This window comes from Vipera berus (assembly GCF_964194415.1).
Source record: "Vipera berus genome assembly, chromosome: 4".
NCBI lineage: Eukaryota > Metazoa > Chordata > Lepidosauria > Squamata > Viperidae > Vipera > Vipera berus.
Window position 1 is genome coordinate 29,669,559 of NC_138206.1, and position 19,700 is coordinate 29,689,258.

The 19,700-nt window shown below is 38.2% G+C and overlaps 1 protein-coding gene across 2 annotated transcripts in view; it reads left to right on the forward strand.

The window, feature by feature from the left end:
* Positions 1-374: 374 nt before the first annotated feature.
* Positions 375-19,700, forward strand: part of LSAMP (limbic system associated membrane protein) — a gene marked incomplete at both ends in the record, with an annotated part of 501,998 nt that continues 482,672 nt past the window's right edge. For both annotated transcript variants that reach the window (XM_081327926.1, XM_081327927.1), the window contains one exon: positions 375-529. In XM_081327926.1, coding sequence (XP_081184052.1) covers positions 375-529 — 155 coding nt within the window. The remainder of the gene's footprint in view (positions 530-19,700) is intronic.

Genomic DNA, 19,700 nt, shown 5'->3' on the forward strand with positions numbered 1-19,700 from the left:
ACTTAAACAAGCCAAAAGAGCGCGCGCGACAAACAACAAGGCATCATCTCTTTCCACCCCAAGGCATCGAAAGGGAGGGGGTTGAGGGACCAAAAGCGTAAAAAAGAAGCCAGGAGGCAGCGAGCGAGGACCAGGTCGGGAAGGAGACACCTCCCCCCCCGCCGCCGCCGCCAAGAAGCCGAGAGAACTGGTCAACTGTGGACAGGCAGAGTTGTGCGTTTTTCGATCGCTGGCCGGATATTACTGTACCTCTCTCTCGCCTGCTGCCCTCTCCCTGTTCTCTTTTCTGGGTTTAAGTCCACCATCCTCCAGGCACCGAGAGTGATTGAGAGAGATAGAGAGAGAGAAAAAGTCCATCCTTTGCAACTCCAGCCATGGTGGGAAGGGCTCAGCCCGATCGGAGACAATTCCCGTTGGTCCTACTGAGACTGCTTTGCCTTCTCCCTACAGGGCTGCCGGTCCGCAGCGTGGATTATAACCGAGGCACTGACAACATCACGGTGAGGCAGGGAGACACAGCTATCCTCAGGTAGGGGGCGATCGGCCAACTTTTCTTATCGTCTTCTTGTCTCCCCGCTTGAGAGTCCTGACCGGGGCTGCGAGTGGAGGGCGGGTGGAGGGAGAGGCGAATATGTGCTCGTGAACCTCTGGATGTGACTAAGGTGTTCGTGTGAGATTGATTTTTTGAGTCACCCGAGGCCGCTTGTCTCCCAAGTATAATTTCCCTACCCTATTTCTCGGGGCAGTGTACCCAATGCATCTTCTCCTCCTTCTCCAAATCACTAGATTTGCCAGAAGCTTGTAAAGAACTTCCCATTGTATATTAACCATCTGGCTGTTGTTTATTAAAAAAAAATAATAAGAAAGAAATAAGAAAAATTCTGTTAATGTATGATGTTTGTTGTGGAGTTAAATAGGATTTTCAGGGTGTCTTCAAAAACTTGTCTTCTACGGCTCCTGAATGATTGTATAAAATATATCTAAATGTGCTTTGAATGGAGCTGTTTTTATTGGATCATTTCTGTTGCTGATCTTCCTGACACCTCTGTGTTAGTTGGTTATCCAGACAAAATGAAGGAGAAAATAAGTAGCCAGAAGGGAAAAATGCAAGTTGCCTTTCTCTTCCTGCCAATATTTAAATGGCAGAAGAAACCCCTGAGCACCCACCCACATTATTTATTTATTTGAATTTTATCCTGATTTTTATTTTGTACAACTCAAGTCAGTGTACATAATGTGAGAGGTCAGAGAAAAGAGTCGTTATGGAAGTAACCTGTTTTCTTCCCTCTCTATTATCACACTCTTCCAAAATTTAAGCACTACTTAAGTGAATTATTTGCTAGTTGTTCTGGCTCTTGTACAAATGGATTAAAATCCATTTAACAACATGATTCATTTATGATGTTAAAAAAAACCTTTGGACAGCTTAAGTGCAATGTTGCAATTTCAAATGTGTATGGTTTCTAGTCAGGTGATTCTGAGTTGCCTGTGTGGCTTGCTCTGTTGGTTTTCCTTGTTAAGCCTAGAAGAGAGCTGAGTTCAGTGCATATCTGTGTGACTTGACTGATGGGAAGCTGCCTCTTGGTGTTTGTACTGCCTGTTCAAATTGAGATTATATAAATCCTAGTCACTTTAAATCTTGAATTAAAATTCCCTCTCATTCATACAAATAGACAAATCCTTACACTGCAATCTGCTCTACTGTATTTAAACGTATATGTTATAGAAACCATGCATGCACCAGTATCTGCATTCTGCATATTGTGGCAATAAAGTTACTGGATGTGATTTAGAAGAGAGTAATTTATGCAAAGAACAGATATTGCACAGCTGTCAAAGATCCAGGGAATAGTTCTTCAGAAAACATAAGTGACTACACGAAGTTTTTACTCTATTTCTGTGGAATTAAACTTGATAGATAGCAGACTCTGCCTTTGAACCTTAGTATTTTTTTATCCACCTCTCTGTTTTGCAGCTGGAAGTGCATTTTTATTACATGCAGGGAAATAGTGTGCATTCCTTGTATTTTGAGCACATAATACTAGCGAGAGGGGTTTTAGAATGGAAAGCAGTAGTCTTCTATTCATTTCATGGGCTAAGAGTGTTCCGATGTTGGAATATACTTTCAGCAGGACCATTCCTCAGCTCTTCAGCCTTGTTAACTTGCATGTAAGATTTTCTACATATAGCAATAGGATTAAAGAAGTAATTCATCTGACTTGCATTCTGTGATAGAAAGCTTCTGCTGAGCCAGAAACACCAAACCTAAGTGTTATCTGTGACTTTAGAGATGTCTCTTTCTCTCTCTCTCTCTCTTTCTCTATCCACGGCCCTTCCCTGTTGCAATTTAGTAGTTAACCCTTTTGAGTAGGGCTTTCCTGTTTTTCTAGTCTTTCATTTTAAATGCATAGCGTAGACCCTGGTTTGAGTAGCACAGAAGGGAGTATGTTCAGCTTCACTGTGTACATATGGCACTAACGCAGTCGTTAAGCTCACTTACCCAGCTAGGGTTCACTGGATTTCTATTTCCCACTTAACCTTGCAGCTCCAAAGTTTATCTACAGATACAAGATGCCCATAATGCACTTGCTGCAATGATGTATGCAGCCTGCAGGATAGTGGTGAAAGAACACGTACAGATTTTATTCTTTTTATGAGTTTCTCAAATATGCATAGGTAGTTAGTTTCAGTAGGTATTTAACTCTGTGTTAGCATCTGGGGGCAGGGAGAGAGAGGGAGGGAGGGAGGAAAGAGAAAGAGAAAGGAAGGAAGGAAGAAAAAGAAAGAAAGAAAGAAAGAAAAAGAAAGGAAGGAAAGAGAAAGAAAGAAAGAAAGAAAAAGAAAGAAAGAAAGAAGAAAGAAAGAAAGAAAGAAAGAAAGAAAGAAAGAAAGAAAGAAAGAAAGAAAGAAAGAAAGAAAGAAAGAAAGAAAGAAAGAAAAGAAAGATGTAATATGTATTGGCATCCAGCAGAGAGAGACACACTATGGAAAAAAGCAAGCACAATTCCTTCCTTTCATCAATTTACCTCAAACAACAGTATGTCAACTTCCACGCATAATGATTTAACTAAGAAAGCCAAAGAGCTATCTATAGAAGTCAGACTTTCACCATTATGATTATAAAAAAGTTTGTGTGCTTTATAAATTTTGCACGTTCCAATTCAGATTTTATCTATCTTGGCTTGGAAATATATGCATGTTGCACATAAATTTGCTTACTTTAAAGTAATTACATTAAGGATGTGTTTAGTTAATGCTGTAGCCCACAAATGCTGACAAGTACTAGCTGTACAGATTTTATGCTTTTCTGCACAGATGATGAAGACTGGCATAGTTTATTCATTTCTAGCACTATCCAGTTTTCATTTGGGAATAAAAGATCTAGGATCATAGTTTATGACCATACCACAATTTGCTTGAATTCAGGGTCTTATTTGTATAGATACATTGTACATTGGCTATTTGTTCTCTAGAAAATGGTGGAGACTAATTATCAGACCACCCTACATAAAGTTGTGTTAACTAACTAAACCTTAATGAAGTGGAGATAGGGAGTGGCACTTATTTAATACTGCTTTTAAAATTGAAATCTTGTCAAGATAGCTTACAATATGATTAGTACAATTAGTACAATTAGTACAATTAAAAATCAATATGTTAAGTTGATACAATCAACAACCTTCAACATGACATACCTCTTTTTTTGCAAACACTTCTTTCTATATGAAAGTATGGGCAGATGCCCAATTAAAGTATCCTTAGCTAAAATTCTGCCTTCGAGTAACTTCTAGATCAGGCATGTCAAACTCGTGACATCACGTGATATCGTGTGACATATTATGACTTTTTCCCCATTGCCGGCAATGGGGAGGGCGCAGTTTCATCGTGATGCATCCGGCCCACAGGCCGGCAGTTTGACATGTCTGTTCTAGATGGAGGGGATAACTTCAAATAAATCATGGAGAACTTGTGATTCTTCATCACTTTCCCCCCCACACACTCGTTCTTAGTGACTTCCACACTAGTTTAAAAATCATATCTAAATATTTCCTGATTTACACTTAAAATCCAACTTTATCTCTCTGTGATTCTTCTCTTCCTCTGAACCTATATTCCTGTAATTTAATAGAATTAAAGAATAATTATTGACTTTTATATAAAAGCTTTGCATAATCCAGCAACATACATAGACTTGAACATGTACTCCTTACTTACGACTTACTTACTTACATGTACTCCTTACTTACGACTACAACTGGAACCAGAATTTCTGTTACTAAGAAAAATGGTTGTTAAGTGCAGTCATTAAGAAATATGGCTTTTCTCAATGACTTTGCTTGTCAGAAGCTGGCTGGGAAGGTTGCAACTGGCAATCACATGACCCCCAAGATGCTGCAAATATCATAAATGCAGGCTGGTTGCTGTGCCTGAATTTTGATCAGGTAATCAAGGGGACACTGCAACAGTCATAAATGAGGACTGGTGATAATTCACTTTACTCAGTGCTATGTAACTTCAAACAGTTGCTTAATGAATAGTTGTAACTCATGGACTACCTGTATACATTTCTATCTTATTCCTCTTGAGTGATGACACTAAATCAGTGGAGGGCAACCATTCATTGTTGAGGAACAAACACACTTAAGATATTTAGAGTAGACTGCCAGCTGGCATGACAGCAAATGCACTGGGCTATATGAAATCTTGCAGTTCTAGATTGCCTAGAACTGTGCAATTTTATATTACATCAGAAAGTAAGAAACATTATAGTTTTGAATAAGCCAAAATTAATTATATTTTTCATATTAAAGAAAAAAATTAGTACAGTAAGAATAATTATTTGATAGTTAATATATTAACTATAGTTAATATATTAACTATAATATATTAACGCTGGCTCTTCGGCTATGAAACGGAGATGAGCACCGGCCCCTAGAGTCGGAAACGACTAGCACGCATGTGCGGGGGAACCTTTACCTTTACCTTTAAGTTTAGCTAATATTGTTACATAGGTAAAGGTTCCCCCGCACATGCGTGCTAGTCGTTTCCGACTCTAGGGGCCAGTGCTCATCTCTGTTTCAAAGCTGAAGAGCCAGGGCTTGTCCGAGGATGTCTCCGTGGTCATGTGGTCAGCATGACTATACGCCAAAGGCTCACGGAACGCTGTTACCTTCCCAACGTAGTGGTCCCTATTTTTCTACTTGCATTTTTATGTGCTTTTGAACTGCTAGGTTGGCAGAAGCTGGGACGAGTAACAGGCGCTCACTCTGTTATGCGGCACTCGGGATTCGACCCGCCAAACTGCCGACCTTCTGAGCGTCCTAACCCACTGAGCCACCGCGTCCCTATAATATTGTTACATAGCTTATGTTAAATCAACTTCATAATATAGCCTTGTATTTTATCTTTTTTTTTTAAAAAAAAGGTAAAATAAAACAGAGTTCCACTTTCATAGACTCATAAGGTTGAAATGGACCTTGAAGGTCTTTAATCTAACTCCCTACTCAATGCACAAATTGTCATACTATTCCAAATAAATGACTGTGTAATATTTTTCTAGAAAACTCCCACTGATGGAGCACCCACAATTTCAGGTGTCAGACTATTCTGTTGCTTAACGGGTGTCATAAGCAGGAGATTATTCCTTATGTAAAGTTCTCTGTTAAGTTTCTACCCGTTGGTTCTTTTTCATCCTTGGATAATGTGAGCAGTATATGCACACCCTTTTTCCTATATCATTCCATGTATTGGAAGACTACTATCATATCTCCCCTTAACCTTTTCTTCTTTATGTAAGCACAAGTTCCTTTAAGCTCTCTTCATTTAGCTTCCAAACTCCTTACCATCTTTGTCACTATTCTCTTTTTCTAATTTCTCAGGGTCTGTTTTGCACTGTGTAATAAAACTGAACATAGTATTACAGGTATGGTCTGACCAGTCCAACATAAAGCAAAACTATCAATTCCCTTGATCTTGACACTATACCTTACTGATGCAACCCAACAAATTGGCTGTTTTGGCACATTTTTGGTCATGCTCAAACTGTGGCCTACCAGGTCCCTCAGATTTCTTACAAGTATTATTTCTAAGTCAGGTACCACCTATCTTATACCTGTGTATCTACTTACTATTTAAGTGAAGCACCTAACAGTTCTCCTTATTAAGCAATACTTTATTGAACAGAGCCTATTAATGTTAGGGCTAAATGTTCAAATATATTGCAATCTTTTTGAATCTTAATCTGTCTTCTTCTACGCCCTATGTCATCCACAAGTATTGTGATTACCCCTTCTATTCCTTCATCTAAGTCATTTATGAAATTGTTGAAGAGTCAGGACCCAAGACAGAACTCCTTGGTATTGCATTGCATACCTTCTTAATGATGAAACAGAAGATTTTGTTATATGCAGCCAACAAATTCTGCTACTCTTATTATTCTTATTAATTTATCTATTATTATACAACAATGTTGTATCTCATTTAAAATTTAATAGTGAGTTCTGGTGAAATAATTTATGATTCATTTATTTTTATTTAACGTGGACACAAAACTATTTGCAAAGGTTTTGGCTCCAAACCTCAGAATCATTTTCCCAAGAATTAAAAATAATAATTTGCAATTTTCCTGTTTACCAAAGAGCAAACTTGTGTGTGTGCTTGTGATCCCTCATATGAATATTTCTCTTGGTTGAGCAATTTTGTGTACAATCTGCATGCCAGAGGATACCATCAGAACCTATTCTCACTTTTGGTGAGTAAGTGAACAGAAAGAGGTAGGAGATAGTGCTATCCATTACATATAAATCTATTTGTTTTTATCACTCTACTGTAGATACCGGTAAGTAAAGCAAAGAATTAGTGACAGAAGAATTTCAGAGAAGATATTTTCATTTGTGTTTTTTCTGCATCCAATACTCAAAATGTCAATGTGATATAAAGTGACAAACACAACCTGTTCAGCCTGTTGTGATGTAAAAGAACTAAAGCCATACCCTGCTCTGATTCAGTCATATATTACAGCAGGGTGAACAAATTTTGTTTGCCACTTTGTAGCATATTGACCCTGACAGTTATCAGTATCAAGTACAAAATGTGTCAACAGAAAGACTTGGATGATGAGCAAGTGGAGAAATCTGTTTAATAATAGCTTCAGGAAAAATATCTACCCAACACTGATCTGTGGTTATATGAACGTTACAAATCAATTCCACTATAGTTTTCTTATATGTAGATACATTAACCTGAAATTAATTCTTAATGTTTTGCTATATTTCATTTTATTAAATAAATTTCTTTTCATAAATACAAAACAGGGATTCAACTTATTTTAAAAAGGTCAACAACCCTTTAATATTCCCTATTGTAAACATCAGGCAAATGGCTGTCCATTCTCTTCTTAAAAACCTCCAGTGTTGGAGCATTCACCACCTCTGGAGGCAGGTGGTTCCACTGATTAATTGTTCTAACTGTCAGGAAGTTTCTCCTTAGTTCTAGGTTGCTTCTCTCCTTGACTAGTTTCCATCCGTTGCTTCTTGTCCTGCTTTCAGGTGCTTTCACTATACAAATAATATTTATTTAATTTGCTTTTTGCCTGCATCCTAACAATTTTTATGGGGAAAAACAGAGGAGATAAATGGATGGATAGATAGATAGATAGATAGATAGATAGATAGATAGATAGATAGATAGATAGATAGATAGATAGATAGATAGATAGATAGAGACAGAGAGACAGACATATTCCTTGTTTACCAACTACTCATTCAGTGACTGTTCAAAGTTATAGTGGCAACGAAAAGGAGAGCTATGACTGGTCCTCAAAGTTGTGGCCATTACAGTGTTGCTGTAGTCACATGATTGTAATTTGAGCATTTGACAATTGGCATGCATTTGTGGTGGATGCAGTGTGCTGTGGTCACATCATCACTATTTGCAACCTTCACAGCTGGCTTCCCACAAGTCGCAAATCACTGGCTTCCCACAAGTCACTGGCTTCCCACAAATCACTGGCTTCCCACAAGTCGCAAATCACTGGCTTCCTCACATAGTCGCAAATCACAGTCACATACTGTTATATATAGCTAGGCTAGAATTACTATGGCAATTCGGAAATAAACCTCCATTTGGTTATCAATGATAGACACTTGCAGATACAGAACTTTTATTATACACATTAGAAAACTACAACATTACATTGCTTTTTGACATAATCACCATTAAAATTGAGGCACTTGTCATAACGTCTTACAAGGTTTGAAATTCCTTGGTAGTAGTCACTCGGTGCGAAATCTGGGCTATGGAAAGGGGGTGATCAAAAACATCCCAACGGAACTGCTTCAAACGTTATTGGGTATGTCTAGCAGTGTGCGGGCAAGCATTATCATGAACCAACACCACAACAGAATTGGTGCCATTGAAAATCCTGCCAACTGTGAATATGCCAAAGGAGTACTGCTAGTGAAGTGCATGGGGCATGGTTTGACCATCAGTTCAGAAATCTACTGTGAAATGTTATGAAAACTCAGATGAGCCATCCATAATAAGCATCGGGACATGCTGACTTCCAGTGTGGTGTTGGTTCACGATAATGCTCGTCCGCACATCACTAGATTCACCCAAGAACTTTTGAAGCAGTTCTGTTGGGATGTTTTTGATCACACACACACCCATAGCCCAGATTTGGTGCTGAGTGACTACTACTAAGGAATTTCAAAACTTGCAAGATTTATTTATTTTTATTTATTTATTAATTCAGTTTATATACCGCCCTACTCCCAAAGGACTCAGGGCGGTTTACAAGGCAAAATTTAAAAACAATACAATATAATTGTATAATATAAGATGTTATGACAAGTACCTCAATTTGAATGGCGATTATGTCAAAAAGTAATGTTGTAGTTTTCTAATGTGTATAATAAAAGTTCTGTATCTGTGAGTGTTTGTCATTGATAACCAAATAGAGGTTTATTTCCAAATTGCCCTTATATGACAATACAGCTCCATCATCATTCAAACACTCCAACTGAATGATAGGGAGTAAATGGGTTTTTATCTAGAACAAGTGAAGAAGTAAAATCTGATCTCTCTCTCTAAACTGGAAACTTTAGAAAAAGATCAAAAGTAGCTCACAAGTGTTTTTTTTATACTCACTTATACTGCCCTACTGATGCTGATATTGAAGTCCATCATCAATATATCATTTTTTATTTTATTTTAATTCCATTTATATCCCGCCCTTCTCCGAAGACTCAGGGCGGCTTACAAGCTTAGCAGTAGCCTTCATTCTATGTATATGCCTGCTTATTAGGGCTTTCACACACACCCCAAGCGGCATTATTACAAAGTCAGCTTAATTGCCCCCAACAATCTGGGTCCTCATTTTACCTCATTTTATGTCTCAGTTATAAGAACAGATACTTTGCTTTAATAAATAAAAGATTACTATGTATTACATACAGTATGTACTATAACTGCATGCTATGGAATAGTGCTGTTCAAAGTTACTATTGTATTATTTGTTTACTGCTTAGTGTAAGAATGAGTTAAATTCCATTCCAAAACCTGTTCCATGAATATTGCTCCAATACAAAAATGAAATCACTTCATCTGCAGCTGTGTTTCTTTTGTATGGCTTGCTTGTTAAGTTTTTCTTTTTTGTACAGAATAATTGAACAACTGAGTTTAACTTACTAATATTCATGAAAATCACATTTCAAACTATCAATAGATGAGTAAACAATTTTACTGTGTCTCTGCAGCTGGCTAGTACCATACACAAATGCATATACACAAATGTAAATACTTTCTGTCAATAACTCTCAGTATCTCAAGTATGTTTTTATTGCATATACACTTCTCTCAGTATTGCAATGAATAATAGTTTTGTTACTGTAGTGTCCCTGAACTAAGGAAAATAAATGAAGAAGTTGGTCCAATAAAAACATGGCCTACACATGCAATTATTTTATGTGACTGTGACCAAAAAAAAAAATAACCCTTCCAAACACTTCACCCAGTTAGTGTTCTGGTAATCTGATTTTAATAGGAACAATGCCCCAAGCAATCTGTATGAGCCTCCAGAAACAGAAAGGTTAATAATTTGAAACCCCTTGTTTGTTTCTGTTCTCTGATGGAGTCTCAGCTCTGGGGACCCCCTTATCATCCTCTTCTTGATTATGTCTCTGAAGTCACTTCTAGCTGGTTCTAAGCAGTCAGTGCACTTCCACTGGCATCAGTAGATTTCATAAGGCTCCTGATTAAATATATATATATATATATATATATATATATATATATATATATATATATATATATATATATATATATATATATATATATATATATATATATATATATATATATATATATATATATATATATATATATATATATATATATATATATATATGTTTCAAATGTTAACTATTTAGATTACCTTGCTAAAAAAAAAAGAAAAAAAGCTAACAGAGCGAGAGGGACCTTGTGGCTTAGAGGCAAATAACACTGCCTAATATGCAATCAGCCCAGGTTCGAATCTCAGAAGGGTATAGCTGACTGATGACGACTAAGGAGTCAGAAATGCATCTCAGTTTCCCTTTAATTCTTTGTTAGTAATTTACACAAATATATATATATATATATATATATATATATATATATATATATATATATATATATATATATATATATATATATATATATATATATATATATATATATACTTGGCCAATCACAAAATAGAAGATTGAGATATACTGTACAAGGTTGTACTTTCTTTTTGAAAGAAAAAATATTGCATACTCTTATTTTTGTATGTTTTTTTAAAAAAATTAGTAGAAAAGCTCTCACTCTGAGATTGCTATACTTTGTACACTGCATTCAGAAAGAATTCAATCACCTTCACTTTCATCAGTTTTGTTATGCTGATTCTACAGTTATTGAAGTTCATTTTTTTCTCATTAATCTACACTCAGTACCCCATAATGAGAAAGTGAAAACAGAATGTTAAAAATGTCTGTAAATTTATTACAAAAACTGAAATATAACTAATATTGGCATAAGTATTGAGACCCTTCACTCAGTAATTTGTTGAAGCACCTTTGACAGAAATTACAGCCTCAAGTCTTTTAGGGTATGATGTGACAAGCTTTGCACACCTGGATTGGGGGATTTTCTGCCATTTTTCCTTGCAAATCCTCTCAAGCTCAGTCAGGTTGGATGGTGACCACTGGTGGACAACCATTTTCAGGTCCCTCCAGAGATGTTCAATAGAGTTCAAGTCAGGGCTCTGGCTGGGCTACTCCTAGGACATTCACAGAGTTGTCCCTAAGCAACTCCTGTATTGTCATGGCTGTGTGCTTAGGATCATTGTCACATTGGAACCTTCAGCCTAGATGAGATCATGAGCACTGAGGAACAGGTTTTCATTGAGGTTAACCCTGTACTTTGCTCCATTCAGCTACCCCTCAACCTTGACCAGTCTCCCTCACAGCATGATGCTGCCACCATCATGCTTCACTATTGAGATGATATTGGGCAGTTGATGAGAGGTTCCTGGTTTCCTTCAGACATAACATTTAGAATTGAGGGTAAACAGTTCAATTTGGTTGCATCATACTAGATAATCTTGTTCCTCACAGTCTAAGAGTCCTTAGGTGCTTTTTTGCAAACTCCAAGTGGGCTTTCATGTGTTTTGTACTGAGAAGAAGCTTCCATCTAGCCACTCTACCATAAAGCTCAGATTGGTGGAGGGCTGCGTGATGGTTATTCTTCTGGACTCTATCCTATCTCTGTCCCATAGGACCTCTGGAGCTCAGTCAGAGTGACCATTGGGTTCTTGGTCACCTCTCTTACTGAGGCCATTTCCCCCCAGTTACTCAGTTTACCGAGCAACCATCTCTTGGGAAAGTCCTGGTTGTGCCAAACTTCTTCCATTTGAGAATTATGGAGGCCACTGTGCTTTCAGGAGCCTTCAGTGCAGCAGAAATTTTATTGCAGCCTTCCCCAGATCTGTGCCTTATAATAATCCTATCTCTGAGCTCTGCAGGCAGTTCCTTTGACCTCATGGCTTTTGCTCTGCTATGGTATGGATTGTCAGCTGTGTGGTCTTCTATAGAGAGGTGTGTGACTTTCCAAATCATGTCCAATCAATTTAAGTTACCACAAGTGGACTCCAATCAAGGTGTAGAAACAATGGCAGCAATGATCAAGAGAAATGGGAGGCACCAGAGCTAAATTTCAAGTGTTGTTGCAAAGGATCTGAATACTTATGCCAGTGTGATATTTCATTTTTTTGTTTTTAATAATTCTACAGACATTTCTAACATTCTGTTTTCACTTTGTCATAATGGGGTACTGAGTGTAGATTAATGAGAAAAAAATAATTTTCAGCAACTATAGAATCAGGCTGTCATGGTTCCGATAAATGAGACAGTTCAAACAAAATGCAAGCATTGTTTATCTAAAAAGTCTTAATAATGAAACGAAACATGGAGGGATGCTCATGGAGGGATGCCAGAATCTGAAATCTCTCCCAAACCCATCATAACACGCACAATCCCTGCCCTTATCTACATGTCATAAATCACATTATCCAATTAGTTTTACATATGAGGTTTCACTTCCCATTCTGTACGCAGGCTTTTCTAATCTTCTCAAAATAGTCGTTAGAAAATTCCCTCCCTTCAAGATTCAAAGCGAAGCAGTTTAAACAAAAGGTTGTCTCTTATATTGTCAGTGGAAAAACATGTCAATGTTTGCAGCATTGACACAGGCCATAGATGGGGCTCTGAATACTTTCTGAATGCACTGTATATTTATATCTTAATAAAAAATAAATATTAGGCCACTATGAAATAGACCATCTTGTAACTGTCAATATTAAAAATGTAAACAGTTGTTATTGTTTTAAATTAATGATTCTTACGTTGGCTACTTTTGCTAATTGTTGATTTGATTTCAATAAGGGTTATATGTTTGTCACAGTATATAAATTCTCTTTATTTCTATTTTCTTTCTTTGTGGTTATATTATTAAATACTAGTTAAAATGAACTAGAGTGTTAAATATCTAATGGCATAACATTGTTAAAGAAGGCAGGAAAATGACTTCTTCTAACAACTGCACTGAATAGATCCAGCTATTGAATTAGTTTGAGGAAAGGGAGAGCTGTCCATTATTCAGCTGGAAGAAAGAAACACAATCCACTGAATGATGATCGATTACAAAATTATTCATATATTTATAGGGGCTATCTCAGTCAGTCATAGAGATTGACGCAAACCTAGTGATATACTTTTTGTGTGTAAATTTCAGGGTTGCATTGGATTGAGAGAGAGAAAAATAGGGATGCTTTTTGAGTCTCTTTGCTATTTCTGGCTACAATTCTATAAGACTGCTGATGTTCATTGTAAGGGGAATTAAGCCCTCTCTAGCACGCTACTATTTATTCAATTCCTCTTTCCCTCCCCCCAAATTTGGTTGTATTAATCTTGCAACAACTTTTTAAAGATAACCCAGATAACAAAGAACAACCAAGGTATTTTTGCCAAATCAAGTTACTATGACTCTGGGACACAATTCCATTTCCTGTGTCTATTAAAGATATTGAAAATAATATGGTGGTTTTCTCCATTGTTCATTATTACCTCTCATTTTGAAAGAATATATTATATTTTTAAAAAAATAAATATTTAAGATTGAAATCAGCATATCTATGATCAACAAAGACATACTATCCTTTTTAACATCTATGTCAGACATGTCAAACTTGCAACGTCACATGATGTCGTGCAACGTATTGGGACGGTTTTGCCATTGCCAGCGGTGGGGTGGGCGTGACATATCCGACCTGCGGGCTGGCAGTTTGACACCCCTGATCTATGTGGTTCAATATGATATTTATTTTGTTTGGAATTGAAGAGCATATTTTCTTAACTAGTGTTCTCCTAATATGTTGGATAGGTCCCAGAGTTTCCAGTTAGTGTGGTTAATAGGAATTATTAAAATTATGAAAACTGTAATGTAGCACATTGGTGCTAGATATAAAAATAGTCTGAATTATGTAGTATATTATTTTATGGATTTATTAAACTTTTAAAGGTGTGCAGTATGTTGCTAATCATGATGTAGCTCTATAAAAGATGAAAATAATTCGAAAATCACTTTTTCATGCAGGCTTATAATAGTTGTTCACCCCTTCCCCTATTATGTATGCTCAGTTTAAAGAAAGGTTAATACTTCCTAAAGAGAAATACACAATCTAAAAAATGTACTGTAAGCAAGGAGTGAGGTACACTGTGTATAGAACTCAACAAGGTTTATGTATGTGGAAGCCCAATATGGACTTTGTTTCGTCTTTGTAAATAAGGAACAAAACCTAAGGGTGGCAACAGCTCCTTTTCAGTTATTTTCACAGGAGCTGAGATAATATCCTAGAGTCCATGTGAGTTTTCCCAACTCCACAGTTAAATCTTTATTAATGGAGAAAGGAAATCCATATGGATCAAGCATATGTACAATCAAATGAACATCTAGTTCTTGCTTGAGGCCATCTGCCTAGTTAAGAATCTTACAGCATGGGATTTATAATTCTGTCCTGTAGGAAGCTAATTTGCTTGCAGCTTTAGGATTTTAGCAAGACAAGTGAGACCATTGATCTATTTAGTTCAGTACCATCCATTTAGACTGACATTAGCTGGCCACATTTTTCAATAAAGAACATCTTCATTAGAGATGCCAGAAATCGAATCTAGCTCTTTTGCATGCAAATATTTGTTCTGCCATCATTTTGTCACTATCATTTTTCCTTAATTTTTTATGCATTAAAAACCTCCCACTATGCTTTGGTGTGTTATGTTATAAACTGTTGCCTAACTAATATTTTGTACATCAAGTTGCATACAACCAGCATAGTTTTTTTTAAAAAAATATATTCTAAAAAACACATACATGCCCTTTTTAACTTGCACAGCTACTTCAATGGCTGTTGTTAGTGCATGCATGTGTATTCATGGGAAACTTCTATTGTGGGACTGCTACTGAAGAGAAGCAGTTTTATTTATTTATATTTCATGTTTCTAAACTGTCCATCTTCCTCAAAGAAGGGCTGTTTGTATGTAGACATGTAGGCAGCCTTTCAAAGCAGCTGCATGAACCTTCTGAAATACATGACTGCTTTAACATTTTTAAAAGGTGCTGTACTCTTGCCAGTATGTTTAATGAAGCAATTTTCTGAATGCTTTTTAAAGATCTATTTACTTAAATTAGGGCTGTAAAAGACTTTGGTTCATTTAAAAATGGCTATTCAATCAATCTTTACATTACATGGGCAATGTATAGCCATTTTTTTTCCAAAAGATAAAAAATGTATGAAAGATGATATATTTTTAGAGATATAAAATAGATTTGGACAAATCATAAGTCAAATTAGGCTGCTTCAACAATTTTTTTTCTTGTTATAAAAAAAAGTGAGATTTTCTCTATTGAATCTGGAACTTTTAAAGATGTCAGAAGCATATAAAACTGCAGAAAGTAAACATACTTGCTAAAATTTAACATTAAAAATACTTTTTACTTTTCTATATATAAAATGCACTGGCTAGGAAAACAGGCAAGAATAGAAATGTATGTAATATCCATTAATTCACCAGTTTCCCAGTGCTTAGCTTAAAACTTTTTGTTTCCTATTCCAAAGTACTGGGTCAGTCTCTGTTTCTTGTAGCTACTCCCATCTCTGTGAAACCACTGTTGTCGAAGTTATCAAATAATTTGGATGTGTCCAACATTTACTATCTACACAATCATTTGAGTAGGGAAAAAGAAAGAAATGAAGCATTCTTTTTTTCAATTCAAAATCATTCTGAAAGACCTAGGGTACTTTTCCAGAAAAAAAACATCAAATTTAAGAAGTAAAAAAGGTGCAGCTTCAAATCAATTTCCAATGATAGCAAGATGCATGAAAATTTGGAAACTTGTGTGGAGTTGGCTTCCTGAGACAAACTGGGTGATTTTATAAATAAGAAAATCAGATTAGAACCACTGCATCTGATTCAACATGCATATTAACTAAATACAATTTTAATGCTATGTATTTGTCGAGCCCCGTGGACCCGACATCACGAGGGGCGTCCGGGGAAGGGCATACGAACTGCCTGCCCACACAGCCCTGTTGCTGGACTCACCTGGGAGCGGCACACCCAGCAGCCGGTCGAGCACCGGACACCACGTGCAGCCCCGCAGGACCTGCAGCCATTCCCCTGACAAACAGCTGCTCCAGGGCCTTCTGGCGTGCCTGCGTTGACGGGACCGGTGAAAGGCTTCGCAGGCACTCCGGAGGGCAGCCGCCAGAATACTCGCGTCTCTGCAGCTGCCTGTTCCTCAGCAGAGACGCCAGATGGGCTGGGGCTGGGACCAGACAATGGACTACGGTGGGGCTTGTGGGAGGGAGTCACCAGGATGGATGGGGCCGGAGAAGCTGTGGCGGTGACATGCTGGGTGGTGGAGGGGAGCACGACGGAAGGGTTGGGGGGGCACACACCTACCTGATGCTTGGCAATGGGACAGTATGGGAGCACAGGTGCCCGGCCGCGAGGGAAGACGGGAAAAGGGTGGGATTTATCCAGAACCAGCCGGATGCTGGTTTGAATGGGAAAGGGTGGGGCTGGAAACACACACTGTATTAAAAGCGTGTTCAGGCGGTTAGCTCCCAACGCTGACTTTGTAAGAACTTGGATCTTCATGAATAAAGGAATCCTGGTTGTCGACCGTACCATGCTTCTTCAAGTGATTGCTTCATCAGAGGACGGTTAGGACAGTATTGCAGAAAATAGTTTGGACTAGTTATATGACTGGCTGAGCCCGTATATATGTGGCATACAATAAAAATAGACTGATCTGTCTTCCTTAATCCAAATATATCAGTACATGGTAATAAGGAATGTAATCATTGCTGACTCACAGATGTATGTGGGTATAAATAAGAGAGTCCTTGTTTCTTTCAGCAAATGGTCCAGCAAATGCCCCTCCGTGACCGGTAAGGCTCCGCCCCCATGCCACAAGGAAAGCAATCACCCACAGTCCCCCAAACAACAGCCCCTATACTACAAATAAAGCCCACAGAGTAGGAGCACACTCACAGGGCAAAGTCCAGGGTTCCAAGTCCAGTCCACAAGGCAGAGTCCAGGCACAAGACAATGGTAGTCCTCAGGCAAAGAAAGGTCCAAGGCAAGAAACTGTTCCAAGGGCACAGCGCAGCAAAGGCCAAAAGCAGGACAAGTGAAGTTCCAAAACAAAAGGTGAAGAGCAATCTTCAAAGCAAGGCAAGGCAAACAGCCAGGAGTGTAAGCCAAAGCAAACAATTGTGCCTGGCAAAGACTAACTCCCCACTGCTTCTCCTTAAGTCACTCCACTCCAGGTATTCCTTGTGAGGAGGGGCTTGGGTGACCTCCTCTCCAGTAGCCTTGCAGCCCTTCTCTCGACTTGCATATGCTCTGCTTTTCTTGCCCTTGGACTGAGTGGAGGAGGCAGATGTTCCTCATCATAGGAGATCTGCTGCCTATCAGCACCACTGCTGGTCAGCATCCAATCCTCCTCTGTGTCTGTGACATGAATAGAGTAAAATAGAGCTGGAAGGGACCTTGGAGGTATTCTAGTCCAGCCCCCTGCTCAAGCAGGAGAAGTTATACCATCTCAGACAAGTGACTGTCCAATCTCTTCTTAACCTCCAGTGATGGAGAGCCCATGATTTCTGGAGGCAAGCTGTTCCACTGGTTAATTGTCCTCGCTATTAGGAACTTTCTCCTTAATTCCAGTTACTTCTCTCTTTGTAGAGTTTCCAACCATTGTTTCTTGTCCTGCCCTCTGGTGCTTTGGGGAATAACGTGATTCCCTTTTCTTGGTGGCAGCCCCTCAAATATTGGAATACTGCTATCTTGTCTCCCCTATTTCTTCTTTTCTTTAGACTAGCTAAACCTAAGTCCTGCAGCCGTTCTTCATATGTTTTAGTCTCCAGGCCTTTAATCATCTTAGTTGATCTTCTCTGAATTTTCTACAAACTCTCAACATCTTTTTTGTGATACGGTGACCAGAATTGATTGCAGTAGTCCAGGTGTGGTCTTACTAGGATTTTATAAAGCGGTACTAATACTTCACCTGATCTTGATTCTATGCCTCTGTTTATACAACCCAGGATTGTATTGGCTATTTTGGCTGCTGCTGCACACTGCTGGCTCATTGTCAAGTGATTGTCCACTAGGACTCCAAGTTCTCCCACAGTTACTGTTTTTAAGCCAATCTGTACTTGTACAGTTTAAGCCAATCTGTACCTGTACAGTTACTGTTTTCTTGCCCAACTTGTACTTGTACCTTTGATTTTTCCTGCCTAAATGTAAAACTTTGGTTTTCTCCACTTTGAAACTCATTTTGTTGAATAGGACCCATTTTTCAAGTTTGTCAAGATCTTTTTGGATCCTGAGTTTGCCTTCCAGGGTGTTGGCTACTCCAGCCAGTTTGGTGTCATCTGCAAATTTGATGAGTTCCCCTTCAATTCCCTCATCTAAGTCATTGATGAAGATATTGAAGTGTAACTGGGCCTAAAACAGAACCTTGTGGTACCCCACTGCTTACTTCTCTCCATGTGGATGTAGTGCCATTGAGCACTACTCATTGAGTACAATTTGACAGCCAGCTACAGATCCAGCTGGTGGTGGTGTTGTCTATTCCATTTTTTTCTAGCTTACCAAAGAGTAGATTCCATCTACTTTATCAAATGCCTTACTCAAATCTAAGTATAGTACGTCTACAGTATTTTGCTGTTCTATGTTTAGTCACTTTATCAAAGAATGAAATAAGATTGGTTTGGCATGATCTGTTTTTAACAAACTTGTGCTGGCTACTAGTTATAACTTTGTTTGCTTTTAATTGTTCGCAGATCTGTTTTTTGATTATCTTTTCTAGGATCTTCCCAGGTATTGATGTTATACTGATTGGTCTGTAATTTCCTGGGTCCGTTTTTCCCCCTTGTCTTGAAGATGGGAACCACACCAGTCCTTTCCCCATCCTCAGGTACTTCCCCGGTGTTCCAGGATTTATGAAAGATGTGGTGCAATGGTTCTGAGATAACATCTGCCAGCTTCTTCAGAACTAAGGGATGCAATCTGTCAGTTCCCGGTGATTTATATTCATCAAGTTTGGATAGGTATTCTCTTACCATTTTCTTGCTTAATTTAATTTTTTGTTTCTAGTTTGCCTTTTGCAGTGGGTTTTTTTTGGTATGTTGGGCTATAGTTTCTTTTTGTGTGAAGATTGATGCAAAGTATGAGTTAAGCAGCTCTGCTTTCTCCCTGTTGCCTGTTATTTCCTTGCCATCTTACTCTTTAGTGGTCCTACAGTTTCCTTAACTTTTTTTCTTGTTGTTAATATGTTGGAAAAAACGTTTTTTAAATTATCCTTGATTTCTATGCAAGTGAGCCCTGTGCACTCACACAGAGAGGGTCTCCTCAGGGTGCCATCGGCTAGACAGTGTTGGCTGGTGACCCCCAGGGGGAGGACCTTCTCTGTTGGGGCGCCTGCCCTTTGGAATCAGTTCCCCCAAGAACTTCGGATGTCCCCAGATCTCCAGTCCTTTCGTCGCGACCTAAAGACGTATCTTTTCCAACTGGCCGACCTGGACTGAGGATGGGGTTTTTTAATATTGTTTTAAT